Source organism: Pollicipes pollicipes, unplaced genomic scaffold (genome assembly GCF_011947565.3).
Source record: "Pollicipes pollicipes isolate AB1234 unplaced genomic scaffold, Ppol_2.1 Scaffold_7162;HRSCAF=8490_pilon_pilon_pilon, whole genome shotgun sequence".
Classification (NCBI taxonomy): domain Eukaryota; kingdom Metazoa; phylum Arthropoda; class Thecostraca; order Pollicipedomorpha; family Pollicipedidae; genus Pollicipes; species Pollicipes pollicipes.
This window is the reverse complement of record NW_023597017.1, coordinates 2,482-25,675: the sequence shown is the minus strand read 5'-3', so window position 1 is coordinate 25,675 and position 23,194 is coordinate 2,482. Positions and strand designations below refer to the sequence as shown.

At 50.2% G+C, this 23,194-nt stretch overlaps 1 protein-coding gene and 1 pseudogene across 1 annotated transcript; one reads left to right on the top strand and one right to left on the bottom strand.

Annotated features, from left to right (window-relative positions):
* Positions 1–1,254: 1,254 nt before the first annotated feature.
* LOC119108996 (uncharacterized protein KIAA2026) lies at positions 1,255–10,943 on the bottom strand (the record flags this gene model as incomplete). The annotated part of the gene is given in 4 exon segments (XM_037232541.1): positions 1,255–1,385; positions 1,853–2,099; positions 2,895–2,951; positions 10,782–10,943. Coding segments are annotated over 3 exon segments (418 nt in total), but the record flags the coding sequence as incomplete, so codon positions are not given.
* Positions 3,305–22,069, top strand: LOC119108993 (blastula protease 10-like; annotated as a pseudogene).
* Positions 22,070–23,194: the final 1,125 nt, after the last annotated feature.

Sequence of the window (23,194 nt, the reverse complement as noted above, 5' to 3'; positions counted from 1 at the left end):
CGCTCCAGGAGCCCCGCACGAGTAATGGTGGTGGCGTTGGCGATCGCTCGTTCTTGTATGCGCAGGTAACGACCGAGATCACAAAAGCAACAGCAGGGGAGTTTCCTGCGGCGGGGATCACACCCGAAAACCGCACCCCTGGACCGCGGCCCGAGACCCGCGGCCACTTACGGCCCACGGCTGGTGGTGACTCCGACCCTCTGACCCTCTGGCACTGAGGCAGCTATGTTAGGTGGCACGCAGACGGATGCCTGGGCACAGGTCATGCCCCCGCACACACAATAGAGCGCTGTTGTTCGCCGTCGCTCATAACGCACACGTGTCGGGAGTTCCCATCGCGCGACGGAGAGGGAGCGATCGACATGGGTTGTAATTTTCAAATCGGTGGGAGGATGATACAGGATTCAAGGTAACTCGCGGCGGAGCTGTTGATGGCAGCGGGTCTACTACGTCCGCCCTCTACTACCCGCGCAGTGCGGACGAGGGCCACGCCATGATGCAACAAGTGGTTGCAAGTATGATGCCATATGGTTCTTAGTTAAAGGGAATGCTCCACATTTGAAGACAAAGCATCAGATATAATGAAATTATCTAACTTTGAAATGTTTGAATACTTTTAAGTGTAAAAGGTTGCCTCAAAGAACACAATTCCTCAGCGTTGTCAAGATGCTCCTCAATGCGTCATTGTTTAATTACGTCATCGCACCTCGCACACTGATTGAGCCAATCGATGGCCATTATATCTGGAAATCGTGCTCACGAACGCCAGATATAAACGAATCAACAATTATATTTTTCTTGCCTTTGATCACCGCATAGCTAATGGAAGGGCAGGACATGACGTTATCATGACGTCATGGATGCCTGAGTGGCTTTCAATGTCTCCCCGAAATAGCCCGCACATCTTCGCGGGCGTGTAGCTCAGATACTAGGGGGGTTTGGGCCTGAAGAAGGGCAGGGCTGTGAACTACACAGGATGATCTTCAAGATGGCTATTTCAGCTCAAAACCCCATACAATTGTGGAGCACTATCTTTGACACTAACCTCATACGCACCAGTTGCACAAGGCTCAAACTCATCATTCCAGCATCATAACAAAATGGGGCATCAAGAAAATGGCACCGTTTGCTCGCAGGCAGCTCGCTGTGAGGCTGCGGTTTGCCACACCGGGAAGCGGGCGTCTCCGACCAACGCGACACTCGTTCAGGGCAAACGGATCGCGCTGGTCGCGCACCGTTCCGTCGCATAGCCACCTTTCTTGAGCCAGACGGGAGTCTTGATGATGGCGTCGTAGTCCCACAGTGAGCCGCTCTTGGAGTCCACGGCGTTCATGAACGGCCAGTTGTGCACGTGGTTCTCCGGCGACATCAGCTCCTTCAGGATACTGAGGACGCCACACATCAGGGCTAGAGTCGCAGCCAGCATGAGGATAGAGGGCCGTGTCCAGGACAAGAGTATCTTAAAAGAACACCAAAGCCCACTGAATCTATGGGCAGCATCTTGCAATATACGGCCGTTTGAATCGTAGAGGATAGGGGCAATCAGCACATGGCTGTGTGGAGGCATGGAATGGGCCACCCCCACACAACACTGTGCCAACCTACACGGAAACGTCGCATACTGCGCGAAAATGCAGCGACGGCCGAGACCACAGGCCTCCGCCACCTTCCATAGGTCTTTCCTACGCCAATCCGCACCGGCAGGCCTGCCGCAGCTCATCGAGGAGACTCCACTCAGAGCCTGAGCCTGAGAGCCTGCTCAGTCCCGCTAGTCGGTAACCGCTACCTGCCGCCTTCCCCCGCCCCCCCCCCCCTTCCCCTCCCTCCCGGCCAGTTTCCCAGCCCCGCTCACCGGTATGTCTGGCGGAGGTCGCCGGAAAGGGCGGCGGCGCGCCGCTCCAGGTCGTCCACGTCGTCCGGCACGCCCTCGTCCAGGTACTCCTCCACCTCCTCCTCGTCGCTGCCGCTGTCGGCGCCGCTCCAGCCATCCCCGCCGCCACCGGGGGCCTGTCCCGCGTCCGCCGGACACTCCTCCTCCTCCTCGTCCTCCTCCTCGGTGCCCGCCGCCGCCCCATCGTCCTCGTCGTCTTCGCTGACGCCTGGTGGGCAGCGGCCAGTCACACGCGGACGGGCCCGCGGGGCGCGCTCGGCGCGCGGCTCCGGCACGCGCACACAATAGCCTTTCTGAATAGGGTGTCAGACCGAACGGATCCAAGGACGAGACCGGACTTGCCGAAAGTATTACGGATATTTTGTCACCGCCACATTGAGAACACGCATAAATGTCAAGTAAGACGTCCCTGCGCTTGTATACAAAGCAAGGCAATTTTCGATTAGTTGAGATTTTAGGCGCCATGACTGCAAAGCCACAACGGATTCCTGCACTCTCGGGCAGGTCTTGCAAGCCTGGTGCTGCGAACTGCACTGGCAAGAACAGGACTTAACAGCAGCCGCAATGACCACGGTAAATAACGCAGCATCGCATGAATCGTCGTAATCTTAGCACTGATAATCAAACTATCCCTTACCCACTCAACCGCCCACCCACCCCAGCTCAGCTACCACTTAATAAGTGAGCATTTTTATCCTCCAAGGAGACCATTTTTCATGTTTCACCGCCTAGCACACTCGTGCAATGAAACCAAACCGGTTTAAACCAAACATAATCGGCCCATGCCGCAAGAACCCGGCAAGAACAGCTTCGTGAGTGTAATCTGAAGACGACATGATTCTGATCCCTATCATCGTCTGACTTGCATGTCATCGCTTTGCGCCTGACATTTATGAGAGCAGTATGTGCCCTTCAACTCTGCCTTGATGCGCGGTACGGAATAGGCGCCCGCCGCGGACGTGCCTTTAGACGTAGCATGACTTCACAAATCACACATACTCACCGTTGGTCAGAGAGTGGTACGTGGGGTACCTGGGATCCATGTCGGAGACCGACCGACCTGTGGAACGTAGCGAACTCAGTCGGGCGAACATCTGTAAATCAACTATCCGCTCGCTAACGTCGGACAGACATTCAACTGGCAAGACAGCATCAGAAACCGATATTGCGTCCAGTTGATGTTCTTTTTTGGCAGCTTTGGCCGCCTTGGTTTGGTGTGTCGGTTTGGAGCTTAAAAATATCGATCTGCCGCCGGTGTGACTCATTTAAGCACCAAAATTTGGTTGTCTGCTACTAAACTAATGCGAGCTTGCTGCTTACCGCCTGCAATGCTGCCCGACATTCCCAATCCCATGTGAAAACCTATATCAAACATACTGGCAGCACACGGTGACAAAGTTGTCTCCTCAAACAATGTTGGTCTTCTGCAAGCCGGCCATCCGGCTAGCCGCCGATGGCTCGGCCAGCCGCATCCAGCGGCTAGCCGCTGGTGGCTCAGGTCAGCCGCCTCTTGCTGCTCGCCGCCGATGGCTCAGCCAGCCGCCTCGTCCGGCTCGCTGCCGGTGGCTCAGCCAGCCGCCTCGTCCGGCTCGCTGCCGGTGGCTCAGTCAGCCGCCTCGTCCGGCTCGCTGCCGGTGGCTCAGTCCGGTTCGCTGCCGGTGGCTTAGTCAGCCGCCTCGTCCGACTCGCTGCCGGTGGCTCAGCCAGCCGCCTCGTCCGGCTCGCTGCCGGTGGCTCAGTCAGCCGCCCCGTCCGGCTCGCTGCCGGTGGCCCAGTCCGGTTCGCTGTCGGTGGCTCAGCCAGCCGCCTCGTCCGGCTCGCTGCCGGTGGCTCAGTCAGCCGCCTCGTCCGGCTCGCTGCCGGTGGCTCAGTCCGGTTCGCTGCCGGTGGCTCAGTCAACCGCCTCGTCTGGCCCGATGCCGGTGGCTCAGCCAGCCGCCTCGTCCGGCTCGCTGCCGGTGGCTCAGTCAGCCGCCTCGTCCGGCTCGCCAGCCTTTGGGTGGCTGGGCAGCGTTGAGAAACGTATGAGCAGAGATTGGAGCTACAAATCTGGGAGGCACAAAACCGCAAAACCACCCAAGAAACTTGCTGGATGTAACAAGGAGGGTTTTGAACTGGTTTTTAATCACAAAAACAACATGCAGCTAATTCAGAAAATGTTTGGTTACCATTGGATATATTTGTTCTTGTTCATTGGACGCCATTTTTCAAAAAGACTAACGTAACATCAGGCAATTATTTACTACTTTCACGGCGCAGCAAGATGTTACTCAAGCAACCCTTGGGATGCCGCACTGTTTGGAAACACCTTACGAAATTTCCCAACATCTGGCGGACCTTTAGAAATTTCCCGAATCCGCGGAAATGGCCTTGTTCTTTGAGTGCCGGGTTCAATTTAAGCCACTTCCATTGAATTTCAAATAATTGAGACGCATTCAACACCGCCACAGCGAAAGCAAAACTGATTCTGAGAACCTGCATTGGTCATTTGCCATCCACCAGGCAAAAATCAGTTTGCTGGTTAGCCGCCAGTGCCGGGTCAGCTAGAAAACGACCAGAACGCAGTGCTGGAACAGCTAGAGAACGATCAGAAAACAGGCGGCAGCCAGCAGCGTTGACTTAGGTTAGTGTGCTCCTTGTAAATCCCGTCGAGATGGTAGGCTTATTATTGTGATTAGTTTCTCACGCCGATCGCGACGTTTGCTGTTCATTACCATTATGCTGCTTCACACCAGTTGCAGTGTGAAACCAGAGAACAGTCAGCAATGTCTTGAAGTTAAAGCTTTCAGGTCTACAGCATATGGTTCCTCATTGTGATGACTAGTACTACCAAACTGGCAGTTTTACCATACCAGCTAGTGTAGCTGGGTTTTTGTAACCCTCCTGCAATTATATTCAACCAAAAAAGTCCTACCAAACTAGCAGCTTCAGTATATCAGCTAGTGGAGCTGGGACATTGTAACCCCACTGCGATGATAATAAACCAAATACACCATGATAATATGTGGCACTAAACTCATTACATCACATGTAAACAGGGATTGTTTTTCACTGCTACCCAACCTATGCAGCATGCATGATAATGTTTGGTTGCTGGCAAGACCATATATTTTTAGCTAGTGCCTGAAATCCTCCACCGCTTCTTGCAGTCACTGCACTTCTCACTGTCCCATACTAATTAATAGGTGACTGGCTACGAGCCCATCGTTCCACACAACTTGTGTCACGCATAGCTGAGGAACTGGCTCCTGCTGTCAGAGAGACCAATGCCTTTTCAAGGATTCAAACTATGCCATTCCGCATCCAGCAGACGCCACACTAACAGTGATAACAGAGCTCAAAGCCGTAAAACACAGTGGTAATGCTACTGGCGCGATTCGAATGCTGGTAAAATATGCTAAATGTCTGCTCAGGTGCTTTCCCACACATTTTATCATCTGATGTAGTTGTACCCCACTGCAGACGTATCTGTAAGAAAATGTAAAGGCGCATCCGACGTTTGCAAAGACGTACCTGTAAGAAAACATGATTGATGCAAATCAAAAACATGCAAGTGGCTAAAAAGACGCATGCCCTGGACATTACACCCTTAAATCACGGCAAAAGCACGTAACCAAACATATACGTCCATTTGCGTCGGGCCTACAGCGATTACGCGACTTGAACGAAGGTGGTATGGACTCCGATACGTCATTTTGTGTTTATGGCGTGTGTGTTACGGCGTATGTGTTTATGGCATTACTGCTTGTGCCCAAGCGGGTACCACAAAAGACGCGTCTTTTATTTAAGGGTAAGAGCGACCTGGCCAACGTGAAAACATGCCTATTCACGCACACAATTCTAAAACATGCCTTATCATTCCAGAAACCGCCCGAGCTGTATAGCGTAGGTTTGTACGTCATTTCCCATCCATCATTCACATCCTAGCACAAATTCGGCACGCAAATGTTACGACAGGTCAACAGTGACTACATCAACAATGTATTGGTTCAACTCGGGCACATCAAGCGTGCGTGCGTCACATGCATGTCAGAAGGTCTAGCGAGGTGGGTTCGATGTCTCCTGGTCTGGAAGCATACTGCTGGTTTAAAATGTGTTTCGCCACAGGCAGCGGCGACGAAAACCGGTACCTTGCGACAGAGCTCGCGATTATCCGTAAAGCCAAAGGTGGAAACATATATGCGTGGATGAACTAGCTAGGCACCCGCGAAGGATGACGATGGCTTTGATTGGGATTTCAGGGCTCACCGACCACTGAGGTCATTTTGCGCCCAGCACCCGCGGAGGAGAGTGACGCCACGTGCCACTACCCTCATTTATAAGTCATCGGCCAATGCTCGGGCTTCGAAGCCGTCGTGCGATACGGTAGTAAGACTTGGGGGGAGGGGCTGGTGCAGAGCTTACTGGCGATGATCGATCGCCTCGTTGAAGATACGTTGGCAGGGATGATAGCGACGATTCATACTTTGAAAAAGCCCACTTGATGACAGACAGCAGCTGATGCTGTACGTGGTTTATCTCCAAGGTCAAATTATCAAGTCCGATTAAAACACCACCAGATTAAAATCTATGACAAGATCTGCATGTCCGACACAGCTTTTGGAGGTGAGAAGGGATCGTAAAGTGTTGTTTCCTAGATCACATGGCTGCCGACCATGGCCTACCCGGACTAACTTCGCAGGATGTGAGCTCTTTTTGCACTGACTGTCATTTAGATCAGACATGGCGAACGCGACACTCCATTCAGATTCCTTCGATGGTGACATGGCTCTATCGAGCTGTGAAGAAACAAACGTAGCGCGGGGGCAAACACCGTGTTCGCTTCAGGACAGACCCCGAGGAAAGAGTCGTGACTAGACGGGAGCAAGCCAGGAGAAATACTTCGAACTGGACGACGAAGTGGGACCATGGCAGCCTCGAATTAACTTCAGGACGCTGTCGCCAGCAACCCAGTCATCTCCTACCTGTACATCGATACAAGCGCACCAGTCTGGCCAGCACAAACGCCGCAGTCGCCTTGGATTTAAACACTGACGCATGCGATGGGATCAGCTTAAGATCTGGATGGGGTCCTACCTCCACATCGAACTGGCGATGACGGTTATGCACGGAAAATACAATAGCAAAGACAACTCAACTGGCAGTATAAGAGCCTACAGACTTCAGTAAGAGCTTAGGACAGCTTCCGTTGCTCTCGGTAGAAGAGCACGAAACCAGCAAAATCCCCGACGACAGCCTTGTTAAGGAGCAAGGTGGAGATGATGCAACAGAGGGCATGATGTGGTTCGTGTCGGAACTACAGCCGTCATCTTGCGACAGTCAATGCCGTATGGAACGCATAACAGTGAGCACGTGTGCAACAAAGATTTTATGAGGGGGGGGGGCTGCAACAAAGATCTTATGGGGGGGGCCATGCTGGTGATGCACTTATATTCTGCTCCAGAACCCAAAAAGTCCATGTAGGACTCCTGAACAGGTGGGGGTCCGCCACCTCTCTTGGTCACGCTCCTGTCGGTGAGATGCGGCCATGGAATGGAAGAGAGATGACGTGGTTGTTGGCTCCGACATAATGGTGACCAACCATGCTGCCTAGTTCACCTCATAAGGTGCGTCCTGCATATTGAGATCAGTGGCATTCAATGGAATGCTCAGCAACACCTGTTGCAGCCCCGTCGAAACGCGTTGCTCGCAGTGCTCTCACATGAGGGAAGGGCTGCTCGACACGCCCCAACATAGCCAGTACTTTCCTTTTTTCATTTCTGCTTGAGAACTGTGACACAAATCGAGTAAACTTCTATGATGATACTCTTCTGACCAAAGCAAATGCTGGACAATGTTAACAACTGCCATGCACTACCATTGATTGGTGGCAGAAGCCATCCCTGACAAGTACCCGAAGAAGGGACACACCTCCATGGTGCCAATATGCATCTCCAAGTGATCAACAAACAACTGCAGAAATGGAAATGATGTGCCTCTGGTGAGAAGCAAAGTATCCCAACCCAGAACATGAAGCATGGTGACTTCCTTAGGTTCAGTGATGCACCCAGGGACAAGAAAATTGAGGAGCTCCAGTGTCCAGACAAGCAACACTGAAAACAAAAATAATAGCAAGAGACACTGAGTTGACCTTGCTCACTTTCACAAGCAAAAAATTGATACAAAGCCTGCAGAGAAGATATTGCACTTTTCACTAAAACTTATTTGAACCATGCAACATGGCATTTGCATGCCATCACAAAGGAGACATTTGATTTCACCACAGGCTCTGAACAGAGAAGTGGACCCCAAAGAATTGGCAGAGGAACTAGTATAGATTGCAACTGGCCTGTTTCCACCCATGCCCCTCACAAGAGGCAGCATTGTTTGTGTAAGGAGGTCCATACCAAGTCAAAACTGAAGGACCTGGTAACAGCCTGAGTATAGCAGGTCCAGGAATGTGCTCCTCAAATCATGGGTTCACACATTTTTCACACTAGTAATATATCAGAGAACAATGCCACCAACAGCTCTGTGGGCTTGGCCAAGATGATTATGATTTCAAAATACGTGTATACAACCTGAGTTATGGTGGCACATGAGCTTTGTGAGGTCCATGCTTAATTTACAGATCAATGGCCGAGCACCACAATTTGACTCTGATCTCCATAACTTGGGATTACCTTCACCTGGCAGTTTCATTAGCATTATGCGGAAGCATGCAAACATCAACAAACTGCATTTTTTGAACTCACTAGAATGCAATACATCTAGACAGCATTGTTCAACAATATGCTATGGTACTGCAGACAGTGAAGAGTATCTCGGTTACATTCATAAGACATAATTATCACGGATTTAAGGCACACAAAAATTCAATGAAAATGAATCGTTACCTTGGGTTTTACATGTAGTAATGAGCTGTTGGCATTCCAACTACCAAGAGATCTACTGAGCATGTACATCACACTATTTGTGCCCAAGCCCTGTGTTCAAACCATGCATATCTGAAACATGCCTTTTTGCAAAACAATGCAATTGCAATTTTGCAAATTTGCAATTGCAAAACTATGTCTTTCTACCTAGGATCTTCACTTCAAAATAATGTAAGGAGCAAATATTGGAAACAATTCAAGTGGTCTAAGACCTTGCTAAAATTATTAAACAAAGTACCAATAACCATCCACAATCATGGGGAATGTATTATTCAGATGATGGAACAAACACACTTCTAACTTAATTAAACACCTACTTGTGCACAAAAATACTGAATTCACCCTCTTGAAAACTAGCAAAATGTTGCATATGTCCTGTTGCAGTTAGACAGTAGAAAATTTAACATGAAATGTACATGATTTTTTGGAGGTCTATTTAAGTTCTGCATTTTCATTGCAAGTATATCAATGCTCAAAGTTGTTCTGGGATTCAAAAAGCCCTTGTGTCATGGCAAGTCCTGGTTATAATGGTTCACAAGACACATGACTGATAGTACAGGTGTTCAAAATGGATTGCAAAGAACTTAACATTGCAATTAATGTGCCTAGAAAACCCAACCCATAGGCCTAACCTGTGAATGCACCTGTCATTACACTTGAAACCAGATGTGCTGACAAAAAACATACAAAATTACATAAGGAATATCGAACATATCACTCCACTCCAGAACTCACTCCATATGCCTAGGTCAACTCAAGATAATTAGGCATCATGGACTGTTTTAACTTATTTGAATACATCCTAGACAAAATTGTTATTAACAGTTGCCACTGACAACCTTTGATACTAGTCTGGAATGATCAAGCCCACTAAGATCTAGCATATTTCTAAAACATTATGTATAGCACATCCTGTCCACTTTGAGGCAACCACTTATGAATCTAGTTTCATTTCAACAGTTTAACTTCTGCTCCAAATGATTCTTATAACTGATCTGCCAATTCTTTTCACTGAGCAAAAATCTTCAAGAGAGAAAAATACATGCACATGAAAACTGTAACAAATGTAGGCACTACAGATATTTCACAAAACATGCACGCAGATTTTATGCAGCTAAGTTGGTGAGTACTCAGTGTTTGGATACACACGTCATGTAGATTTGGGCACACATCCAGCAGTCTAGGCTCATCTTACCCAAATTTCACCTCATCATCTCTATGGCCCATCTTTAATGATGACTGGTAACTGGTGTACAGACCATCACAGAAACAAGAAAAGTACGGCCATTGCATCAAGCAACGTGCCATCCAACTGCAGATTGCCTGCTGAACTGAAATTGCTGTGTTAGGATGGCAGGATGAAAACCATTGAAGCATTGTTTGTGAATGGCTGAGGCCCAATACCTACTCCTAATATGTGAATTACTGCACTTTGAGTCATTTGGTCATATCTTCTTTGAGCATTTCCTCACATTGCATTAACACGACATTAACATTACCCGCATTACTATATGCCAATAGATAATATGATGAGGTGTCATCAAGTAACAGACACAAGCAGCATTCTGGGAATACAGAACTTTTCCTCCAAACATTAGGGGTTAATCTATGAAGTGACATACTTCAGCCAGTGGCATCACTTATTGATAATTTATCTAGCCTGTGTCAAAGAAGGTACCATGAAATCATGGATTACATGCAATAGGAACATACATAATACTCAACTACAAAAAAATACTTATGTTGTACTAGTTCAGAGAACACCTAATGTATCAATTACAATTCTGTACTTCCACAAAAAACATACCAGGACATCAAATGAAGCAGGACACTAAAAAAAGTGTTTAAGTTGATGGACTAATGCAAATCAAGCTATATATTTACACCAGGCAACACAAGATGCCCTGCCAGAGAACAATTGCTAACCACAAACTTCACAGACCTGAAATTCAACCACACGAGCGCGCCACACTTGCCTCCAAAAAATATCACCGAGCTTCAGACATGATCCAAAGCGCTTTCTACATGAGACTTCGATAACCCGAAATACGAACAGATTTCTGTCGGCATACGTTGCACCAAGCGCCGGCTACACAACACCACACACCTCACACCACATTCCCACACGCAGACCGGGATCAAACCGCGGCAGGAACAAACGAACCATTCGCGCTGTAGCGCCACATGTGAAGCAAAGCGCGGATGCTTATGCCGCTCAAGATTGCGATATTTTTCGAAAAATGGTGTCAAAAGGCACTGGACGCAAAAATAAACTGTTCTACAAGCGCGGTTCATGCACATTCTGAGAAATTTAAGATCATTTAACCTATATCTTTAGGATACTATATTCATTCCATCGACGATAGAGTTGGGCTTTTCAGGATCTCGTGTGAACACTGCAGTGTGAGTACTGGTCGGGCTCTCGTCAGCCACTCTCGCGAATGGAGTGCCTGACCAAAATTACATGGCTACTGATTTCTGCACCGCTTAGAGCTCTTACTCTTCTATACATGCGTATGCCACTGGTATGTTTGTAACCGTATGGTGAGCGAGTATGCAAACTGATGAATGGCAGCATGGGCACCTAAACGTCAAGAGTGGGGTCAACATTTTCTGGATTATGCAATCTTGTGAAATTCGGGAAAAATCAAGCTCATTATCCTTCTTTGTATCACATCAGCCAATTATTGCTTCACATAAGTGTTTGCCATTGAATGTGTTCAAAAATTGCTCGTGTTGGTAGCGTGACTTGCGACAAACTGCTAAGTAGTAATTCATAAAGTGACGATAGGTGGCAGAGCTCGAGGACCTGTTGGCAATGTCTTTCCACTTCATGATTACAAGTTCGTTTGTGATATGTCATAATATGGTGTTTGATGACATCATAAATCAGCACGAAATGCATAATGTGAGGCAAGTGATTGCTTAAATTAATGAAGTCCTCAGCTACGCCGCACGATTTAGATCTCATCAGGTGACCATCTCGTGAAACGTGAAAGAAACGTGTCCGTTTCTCGTCGTTTGATTACTTCTTCGATTGCTAAATTGCAATTTAATTCGTTCGTACTACATTATTTTGATTGCCCGCCATGGACGGGAAGGACAAGACATGGAACAATAATGAATCAGACACTCACTCGTTCTCAAAAGCCGACCTACCACCATGGGCGTAACCAACACAGGTGACGGTCGTGTCCGGCCCCCGGATCTCTTGCATATTTTGGGCAGATTGAACCTTTTGTGTCTATGCCGTATACAATTATATCAAAACAGGAATAAGACCCAGGGGGATTTAGGGCATGGTTACGCCCATGCTTACGACATGGACTGGCCCTGGGACTACGAATTACGACCTTGTATTGTCCCTGGGCTGATGAAAACCGCATGTCCGATTATATTTTCTCCGTCACTGGCCGCTGCACGGCTGCACCCGAGGATCCTGGTGACCTCGCTTGTGTCCGGCACACACATTTACATATGGAAGCACTAAGTCCATTGTCCGCTGCCTATAATTCTGCCTCTGCTGGGGCTTCGACGCGACCCGCTGGTAAATCCAGCTCGTCTTCTGAAAGCCCCCCGCCGCTACACATCCCTGCGTTGAACGAAAACCAGCTTGATTCTTAGTTCTTACCTGATAGCGCAGCCAAGGGATAACATAATTTTATGCAGTAAAATCGATGTCTTTTAGGCCCACAGACAGTTTCGAGTAATATGCGGCGCTTCCGACCTTCAACATGGATTTCCCCGCCCAACACGCTCATGGTCAAAACAAGGACGCGAGCGCAGCTGTCCGTCGAGTTCTCGCCGTATTTGCATTCAGATTCAGCGTTGTGTTCCTATATCCAATTTGATAGCAATGCTTGTGTGCAGTATGTACCACAGGCTCCACGCAGCGCGCAACACTGAGAGTGGAAACACCCAGTGCGCAACTTAAGCAAATGGCATGGGTTGGCGCCACGCAATCAGTATACGCACGCAAGTGTGCGAGACCAGCACTTAGCGCTTAGCGGTGCGCGTGCTTGGAGTTCAGCTACCCATAAATATGTGCTCCAGTCGCGGTCACACATCGTTGCGTTGCATTGGCGCAACGCAATCTTTATTTCTGCCACTTTCATGAACGCACCGCGTGTCCTTCCTGCTTTGGTCGAGTGCCGTATACATGTAAATATATATACACCCATATAAACACACACACACACACACACACACACACACACACACACACACACACACATATATATATATATATATATATATATATATATATATATATATATATATATATATATATATGTATGTATACGGATTAGATATGTATGCAGCCAATAATCCAACCACATGTTTCCAGTGTGCGCGGTAGGGACGGGCCCAGAGGGGATAGGGTCACAAGGTCACGCCCCCCCTCCCCCTTCAGCTTCAAAGGGGCCCATAGCCGACCGAAAGAATGCACTTTTCTAAAAAAAAAAGGAAGACAAATTAGGACGTCTTTGGACTTCCAGGCAATTAAAAACAGTCGCACAGCGAAAGTGAAGGGTCCATGAGTAGGTTGAGGTAATTCTTCACTGAATGAGAGGGGTGGTGATTGGGAGAATTTAAGGCCCATCCCGCTGTCCAGAGGCCCAATGCTGTTTCCGGGGGAGCTATGTGCTCACATGGAGGGTCAGTCCGGTCGTTAGGGAGCCTTCCCACGTTGCCCTTGATTTATTTTCATTTGCTCGAAGGACCCTGCGCTGTTGCTGGGCCCTTCCTGCTACCGTGCCGGGCGCTCTTGTCAATCAGGGGCCTTCCCCGGATTCATACCATTCGCCCGAAAGACTCTACGATATAGCCGGGGGCCCCATACGTTAACCTGCCGGGATGTTCTCGGTTGCTCAGAGGCCCTTTACGTTGGTCTCTGTTCACTTATCGGCATGCTCTCGATGTGCTTATCGGCCCTCTACCTTGATCTAAGGCCCTTCCAATTCTCTGTTACTTGCTTAGGGCCCTATACTCTTGTCGGGGACCCATCTGTTGACCTACTCGGGCACACTCGGCGGCTCGGGGTCATCTTCATTGAGTGTTATGTATTTCCTATTTTCATAAAGGGCCTTACGCTCTTATCCAGTGTCCTATTGATAAAGCTGCTCTGGCGCACTCGATCGTTCAGAGGCCCTCTACATAGAATCGTATGTATTTTGTATTTGAATGTAGAGCCTTATGGTCTTGTCGGGGGCTTTATCTGTTAAGCTGTTCGGGCACACTCAGTCGTTCGGGGGGGGGGGGGGGGGCTCCACATAATGTCTTGGGTACTATCTATTTGAACAAAGGGCCCTGCGTACTTGTCGGGGTCCCCTCTGTTCGCATCCTCGGCCGCGCTGGATCATTCGAAGGCCCTGTATATTGGGTTCTGGAGTTTAAATTTAGGGCCCTACGCTGATCTCCGGCGCACTCCATTTTTCGGGGGCCTTCCGTACTGAGTTTTGGGTACTCTTATTTAAATGGAGGGCCTTACGCTCCTATCTGAGCCCTTTCTGATAAGCTGATCGGGCACATTCAATCGTTCAATGGTCATCTACATTGGGTCTTGGGTACCTCCCATTTGGATGGAGGGCCCCACGCTCTTGACGAGGACCCTGTCTGTTGACCAGCTCTGGCGTAATCCATTGTTCGGAGCCCTCTACATTGCTTCGTGGATATTTTTGCATTTGAATAAATGGATCCATCCAAAAAAAATGCTCTTTTCGGGGATCCCATCTGTTAACCTGCTCTGGCGTAATCCATTGTTCGGGCACACTTGATTGTTCGGGGGCCCTCCACATTGTGTCTTGGATACTTCCTATTTCAATACAGGGCCCAACGCTCTGGGCGAAGCCCCATCTATTTAGCTGCTCGGGCCGGTGGCGGATACAGAGGGGGGAGGGGTGGGGACCTTACCCCCTGTGCCCCGAGAGAACCCATGGGCTCCAAAGGGGCCCATAACCATCCAAACGGACGCAGTTTTATAAAACAAAACGCGAAAAGTTGGACGTCTTTGGGCCTACAGACTATCAAGAACAGATTTAGGGGAAATAGGAGAGTCCATGAACACGCAACGTTGATTCTTCGCTGATAGGGAAGATGTTGATTGAGCGAGATTTTGGGGCTCGGTACGCTGTCCAGAGGCCTTGCGCTGTTCCCCGGGCCCTATACGTTCACCCGGTGGGTCAGCCTAAGCGCTAAGGAGTCTTCTACACTGTCTTTGATGTCTTTGCATTTTCTCGTAGAGCCCAGGCTGCTGCTGGACACTATCTGCTTACGTGCCCGCGCACTCATGATCGATCAGGCTTTCCTCCACGGATTCTTCCCATTTGCCCGAAAGGCTCTATACGCTTCTTCTAGGGCCCCATATGCCGGGGTGCACTCAGCTGCTCAGGGGCACTTAATATTGGTCTCGGGTTCTTTACACTTGCTCGGAGGGCCTTGTGCTGTTGCTAGGGCTCATATAAGGCAAGGCACCGACCCGCGCGTTGCTCAGGAGCCTTCTTCTTTTATCTCGGGTTCTTTCCCTTTGATCTCATTTGTGAAGGACTCTTCACTTCCATTGGGGCCCTTTCTGTTAATCTGCCTATGGTTGACCTAACCGAGCCATAAAGCCTGATTTCTTCCCAAATTTAGGTCAATTTAATTTGCGTCCCCGAAGCAGCACTAAAAAGCTTTTGTGTACCGAATTTTATCGATTTCAAAAAGGTTCTGCAAAAAAATGACATTCCCTTTGAAGGCAGTGTGAGGCCGATTTTAGTGAAAGCAGAGAATGGTGTGTAATTGTAATAATAAAATGGTGTATTTTGTAATTGTAATAATAAAATAAATACATAATAATAAAATTGCGTGTAATTAGCAGGAAAGCAAAGCCTAGGGACAGCTTTTTTTATTAAGTTGCTACGATGCACACATTTGTGAATGTAAAAATTAACTTTCACGAACTTCCCAGCAGACATGTTGGTAACTGGAAGGGTGAAGAAGGTAAAGTGTGATAAACGAAGGCGCTTCAGAGTACCTGCTTTAAATAAAAATGTGACCAACGCTTTAACACGTGATGGAAGTTGACATAGGCAAGAAAAGCCTTACATAGTGGTGTTTCGATGATGTGTGATGAGTCGGAAGTTTGCTGTTGAGAAATCAGCCTTCAGCATATCAGGAGACAGTGGTTAAACAAAACAATGACTGTTTTATAAAAGGAGACTCGACGTTTCGAGGCTTTGTTCATGGTGAGATTTCTTCGTAAGAGTTGATCAACACCATTCAAACATTTCTTTCGCTCTGGAACACACCACACAAAATACGTTAACTTACATCCTCGACACCTTTTTTGTGGTACAGTCAGGTGGATGATCACCACCGAGCTGTGATTTAAATCGTCACATCTCGCATGTAACTATGTTCATCCCAATAGCTTCTCTGGTCGGAGCGCGCGCCCTCTGATGCAGATACCCGTGACGGGGCGGGTTAGAACCGCTTTTGGCATTCGCCGTTTGTCTCCGACTGGGATAGCCTGCAGCCGGTGGCAGCCGCCTCACTAACAGTCAGGTAACGTCAGAGTGCAGGATGAAGTGTCCCGAGCATTGCGGCACGTCAAGCTTTCGCCGTAAGTTCTGCGGTTGGACCGGTGTAACCGAAGAATGCCGCTTTCGCTGATCGTGTATCGCCATTGAATTGGCAGCCGATTGCTGCCAAAGTCACGATTGTGCGACAAAACACTTGCCGCTGTTGGAGGAAACATGGGTCAGTCTGGCCCATCCGGTACTTTTAAAAACTGTCGTATGTTGCATTCATTTGTTTTTTCCCAATCCAGGTGTGTCATATGTAAATCTAGTCAAACATTTGCAGCCTGGGCTAACATATGAATGAGTTGACCGTGACAGGAAGCGTTAGGTACCTGCCGATTATTATTTGATACAAGATTAATATGATAACGATAACGTTATGTTGAGATTCACACCTAGTGTACCAATGGCTGATACTTTTCATTTCTCTGGTCCCCTATTCATGTCTCGCTCGTGCGCATGGAGAGGCACACACGAGAATTGAGGGGACAGTGACTGAAAGCGGGAAGCCGTTTTCTTGGAATGATGAGTTGAAACATCCATTCAGAACATGAGGGCTTTAGGCAAAGTTTAAACGGAGAGATACGTGAATAGCCGTTTTGCGCAAAATAGCTCGAAAGAGCTTTTACAAACGTGTTTGTGTTCCTTGTGGAGCATCGTGCGTCATCTCAAACCTGTACAGCTTGCACTGCAGAGCACGCCAACAACTAGAAAGGCTCGGCCGTCGGGAAACATTTTGTCCACCCAGTGGCGTAGCCACAGGACAGCATGGGCCCCATTATGTGACGTAAATATGTGAAACGGCGACGAGCATTCTATATTCTCGTTATTGTTTATTTTCTAATGTTCGATTTTAACTTCACAACGCTATTCAGACCAACCCGACGCCACATGTTCTTAATTTCGTCATTTCCGAAATATTTTTTTCTGACCTGGCATGAGTGCCATCGTTTTCGCAAGCATGCTCAAATCAGTTTCATACGTGATCAACCTAAAAGTTGGTCATTCTGCTGTGAACTTCTGAAATTCTGGTTTGAAAGACTGAAAACTTTCGTACTGTCAAAACTTTAAAATAATGGTTGCTGGCCGACATGAAGGTTTGGTGGCGACAACGCATTCTGATAATCTATGTTTTTGAGTCCCGGTAAAAAAACAACGAACCGTAAGAGACGCGTTAAAGTCAACACAATATGACACATGCGACAGTGACATCAACAACAAGCAAACCAATGACATAACGGCCGTTTGAGGTCGAGGAAAACTTAGCACTTATTTTCTTCTCCTTTTTTTGTTCTTGAGAGGTGACATACTGCTTGACTTCTCAACAACGACGCCGCGGTTGAAGTACCGTGTGAGAGATACATGGGGAAGCGATCAGCTAGCAAAACCTAAGGATACGTGGATCGTATGCTTTGGCTATCGATTGATGTAGGGTTCCGGCCGCTGCCTGCGCCTCAGAGAAGAGAGATGTTCGAGCCAGTATCGCAGTAAGAATAATGCGCTGTGGACGCTAACCGACGGAACTTCTGGACTCAATGGTAAGGACCACGCGGCGAACTGACCTCTGCATGCACCAGGTAAGATAAGACTTACGTGACACACAGTTCATTGGTTGAATTCTTATACGACTCTGGACCGCACCAGGGCGTTCGATATGTGCATGCGGCTCTAATCTGGGAACAGGAGCTGCGGTGCAGCGCCAGCCTTGCTGTGCGCGGAGTGCGCGCGGTCTCCGTCGCGAAGGGGAAGATTGTCGCAACACAATGGCGCCGATTGCGCTCCCTAGGGCGGGAGCGTCGTCTTCTCCGGCGATCGAGACAAGGGACCGCTGGCAACTGGCCAGACGTTTCCAACCTGAGCCTGTACGGCCGTGTTTGAACTTCGATCGCTTGACGGAGACAATCTGCTGACAACTGGCCAACCCCGGGCCAACCCGGCTCGTGCAGCCGTGCCGAAGTACTGTACGCCACGGAACCTTTCGCAGCCTCAGGGTACAGTCAAAGTGGTGGCGAAGCTGCACGTCTGGGAGACCAGAAAACCGGGGTTCGATTCCTGGCGGCTGTACGGCCCCCTTGCCGGGGTGAGAGGCAGGAAACGCCATACAGCCTTAGCAGTTGGATGCGCCGTAAAGCTCCAATGACGATGGCGATGACTTTCCTGCCCTATCTAGTCATAAGGTTATAGGTAACATTGTGCCATGAACTGGATCTCTTTGGGTGGTAGGATCAACGAACAGCCACCAGGCTCCGCTGGCATGTGCTGTGAACTTATCTCACTCCCGCCCGAACCATCCGTACACAATATCTGTATCATATTCTTATCTGGGAGCGTGCAGAATTGGATGGAATTTCGAGGAAGCAAGAAAGCAAGCATAGCACAGGGAACCAATGCGCCAAAATGACACGATTAAGAACGGCAATATCAAAATGTGGCTTCACAGTTAGTCATTTAGACGCAACACACGCATTAAACATTTAGGTTAAGTCTTGCCGTGTTAGGGCTATATAACCAATAATTCTTTAGATCTCGGTATTTTTGATCACATAATATTTGTCATCACTTAATATTGGAGCAGATGGATTAAGCGGCAGGCGAAGGCAGCTCTAGCCGGCCAGAAAATGCCAAATATAGCCCAAACGGATTTTGATGGGTTTGGCTTCCAGAACGTCCGCTGCCTGTGTGCACTCAGCGCACAGACAAACATGAATTTCACGCTTCCAGAACTTCGTCTCGTCTGTTCAGCTTCCTCACACATTTTGTCACGCTACAGCTGCTGCTTCTCCTGCCCGAGAAGACGCCTTACAAGCCGCGACGTTCGCACTTGTGCCCGCGGCGGGGACGTTCAGATGTTTGCGAAGATATCCGAGTTCGCCTCACCGGTTCTCTGTAACCCGAAGGAGAATGAGGAAATGAGGTGGTGTGACCTTTGCGCTGATCCTGGTCCGTCGGAATGCCTGTCACCCATAATGCACACCTTCATAATGGATCTTGTAAAGCCGTTAGTTTGACCTACAGGTGATGTTATCTTGCACGAGATCCTGCACTTGCACAAGATCGCGCACTTGCAGGAGATCGCGCCTTTTGCACGAGATCGCGCACTTGCACAACATTCTGCACTTGCACGCGATTTTCCATAGATCACCAGAAGACATGGCTGCTAAGCGACTCGTTTTTGATGATCAGAGAAAGGTTAGGAGATGGTTATCTCTATGACGACGCCCTATTTGCAAAAACATTATGCAGGACTGGCATTAAGCGTGAACGCAACGTTTGTTAATCCCATGCTGGTAAGAAAACATCAACAAATGGCCATGTGGCATGCATTGTTTATGTGAATTCACTGAACTATGGAGATGATTTCGCTGCGCGGCATTGTTGCACGGCCGGTCTTTGGAATGCAAAATTCCGCTCAGAAACCAGCACAGAACCGGTTTCAGATGGTGGGTACCACTGACCGCTGCACTCACTTCCGCGCATTGTGTCAGCTCCGGGACAAGATTTTCCAGAACGGGTTCATACATATGTAACGTCGTCGAGTGTTCTCCACCCTGCGTTGGGGGGCGCGCAAGAAGGACGGCCATTTTGCGCTCGGGATTGCGTCATTAAAATAAACTGCTGAGAGCTGCTGGCACCCGGAAGGAAACCGCAAATGGCCAAATTGGTGACGTCATGCAGGTCACAGAGGCAAACGGCTGCCCGCTGTTGCCCGCTACACGCGGGCAGAGCCTCTTTCCCACACCAGTCCCACACAGAGCCCGAATGAATCGCCGCCATTGCACCGTCATGACGGCCGGGGGGCGTGAGCCGTGTGTCAGTGCCCTCCGCCGGCGCACCCCATCTGACCGGTGCCGGTCAGCACGTGCAGGGTCAGGTGGGACGAGTTTTGGCGGAGGCGAGCGGCCAGTCCGGTGGCGGCTCTGGTGCCGCCCTCGGCGCGGGGTGCACCGGCGCCGGCGCCGGGCCGTGTCATTGCACCGGAGCGAGGCCATCCGCCACCAGACGGCCTCAGTCGTGTCGCCGACCTGACCGGGAGCGCACGCCACCGCCACCAGCTGGAGGAGAGCGTGAAGTGCCCGGCAGAGGAGAGGCAGGTGAGGTCGGAACGATCCCGGAGCTCAGCCAGGGAGCAGGCCAGGTCGAAGTGACACAGCTGCATCTTGCGGGCGCCTAGCAGGTCGCGACAGACCACGCCTGGGCGCGGTCTGGCTAGCGAGATAAGGTCGTCGCACACTGACTTGAGAGCTGCGTGCCCAAAAGCTCACGAGTTCGACAGCCACCGGCAATACGACTCGGCTGGCGTCAGGAGTGGTCGGCGGCGATCAAGTCACCTTGTCCTGAAGGGGAGACGAAGGTCGGACGGGACCAGCGTGTTCGGACCGGCCGAACCCGGAGGCGAGTGAGCCCACCTGAACCCAGCTAACCAGCGGGCTGAGTCGCGACCGGACAGGACTCCCACGCGGAGGAAAGCTGCGGTGATCGGTCTGGACTGCGCTCAAGGGCGGCGCCGGAGACGTTGGTGTGATGGCGCTCCGCCCCCACACCGTCGCCGCCGCGCTGCTCCTGCTCGTCTGCCCCCTTCGTCGCCATCGTGGCGCAGGCGGACGTCACACCTCACATTGAACGAGGACGCGACCGTGGCGCCGATTCCCCCTCAACACGCTCCTCATCGCCATCCAGCAGAGCCGCGGCTGCAGGACGCAGAGGACGCGTTAGTCGGAAGAGCCCCACCGGTGGCCGTGCTGGACGCCGACCAGCTGGCGGATGACGAGCCGCCACCGCTGACGGACCCGCTGACGCCGAGCGACTTCGCCGCCGCGCAGAGCGTGCGTGCTATACAGCCGCCGCGCGGCCTGCGCGATCCCATCGAGCTGGCCAGTGCCTTCGAGGGCGACATCGTCATCCACCCGAGCGACTTCACTGCGCTCAACGAAGACAACGACGCCGCCGTTCAGCCGCGCAAGCTGTGGAAGGGCGGTGTCATCAACTACGCGCTTGTCACCGTCCTTCAGCAGCCGCGAGCGCGCCCGTCATCGCCAGCGCCTTCACCGAGATCGAGCGGCAGACGTGTCTGCGCATGCGCCCCATCAGGCCGGGCGCCACGGCGGCGACTACGTGTTTGTCGTGAAGAAGACAGGCTGCTTCAGCTCGGTGGGCCGCAGCGGCGGCATTGCAGGAGCTGTCGCTCGGCGACGGCTTGTGTTTTCAAGGGCATCGCCATGCACGAGTTCATGCACGCCGCCGGCTTCTGGCACGAGCAGAGTCGGCCGGACCGTGACGACCACGTGACTATCCACTACGACAACATCCAAGCGATGATGGAGTTTAACTTCCAGAAGTACACGTGGGGCGAGGTGCAGAGCTTGGGCGAGCCGTACGACATTCGGCTCTGTCATGCACTACGGGGCCGTACGCGTTCGCTCGCGACCGCTCACGCCCGACCATCAAGCGATCGGCGCAACACGGGCGTCACCATGGGTCAGCGGCAGGGCTTCAGCTCTGTTCGACGTGCGCAAGCTGCGCAAGCTGTACAAATGCGACGGCACCACGCCGCCGCCGCCGCCGCCGCCCAAGCCGACCGGCGACTGCACCGACAAGAGTCCGTACTGCACGTGGTGGGCACGCCCGCGGCGAGTGCAAAAAAGAACATGCCCTACATGCACCGCGACCGCCAGCAAGGCGTGCAAAGTCTGCACCACCGGTAAGCGCCCCGCTCTAGGAAGGGGGTGAGAGTCGGGCCGGGTGGTGGCATCGCATACCCTCATGGCACATTCTGCTGGCAGCCTGCGTGTGTTATGAGGTATATCGCCATACCATGTTCTTAAAAAGGAACGACGGCATGGCGAAAAAGGTACCTCTGCAGTTTAAACACTTCGAAATGCCACTGGCTTTGCATATATTAGCGATGCACCATTTCTCACCTACATGGGCATTGCATCATGTTTCTAATCATGCCTCTAGCGTCTCCCAGTTACCGGGGTAGTTTGTTACGATGTTGCCGAGTGCGTTGTGCCACTAATTTGCTAAAGACGCGACCCGCCCTTTGCTGACCCGAACGAACTGTTGCCGCAGATGAGGACTGTGTCGACCTCAACAGCAAGTGCCGCGGTTGGTCCGAACGGAAGGAGTGCCGCAAAAACCCTCTCTACATGCTTGAATACTGCAAAAAGTCTTGCAATGTCTGCAAATCGACGACTGTCTGCAAAGACGACAACACTTCATGCAAATTCTGGGCCAATAGCGGCGAATGTCGTAAAAACCCCGACTACATGCTTTTGTCCTGCAAGAAGTCGTGTGGCCGGTGTTGAGTGTAGAAGCTGACGAAGTGGGCATTATTTTACCATTCGGCGCCATGCTAAGATGTGGTGCTGCCAGATCAGCCTAACTTTGGCTGAACCAACAATCGATGGGCATTCATGGATTTGCTGTGTGTGTTAATCTCGCTGTTGTATGCTCCTAACGATTTGGATGTATTGCTATGACATCTCGGTTGTGTCGCGGTACAGTACGGCTAACTGTGACTCACCTTGGGTGAAAGCATAGATGCCCGATTTAGCATCTCGTCAGGGTTTTACAGATGCCTTTTGTGGGCGAGTCAATGATCCTGTTGCGGAATAATTCGGCAAGAACTGTGGCATTTTGGGGAGACAGAGCTTCTACGCAGATTGCACTTCATGTTCATATTTTACTTATACCAAAAAGATGTGCGTGCATTCAGTGTATTGCCTAGCCAAATTTACATGCGCCTTATGCTTTACTGTGCGAAAAGTATGCATGCAAACGGAATCCTGCAAATGCGAATTTTCCTCGGAATTAATAGTTTTTTTTTC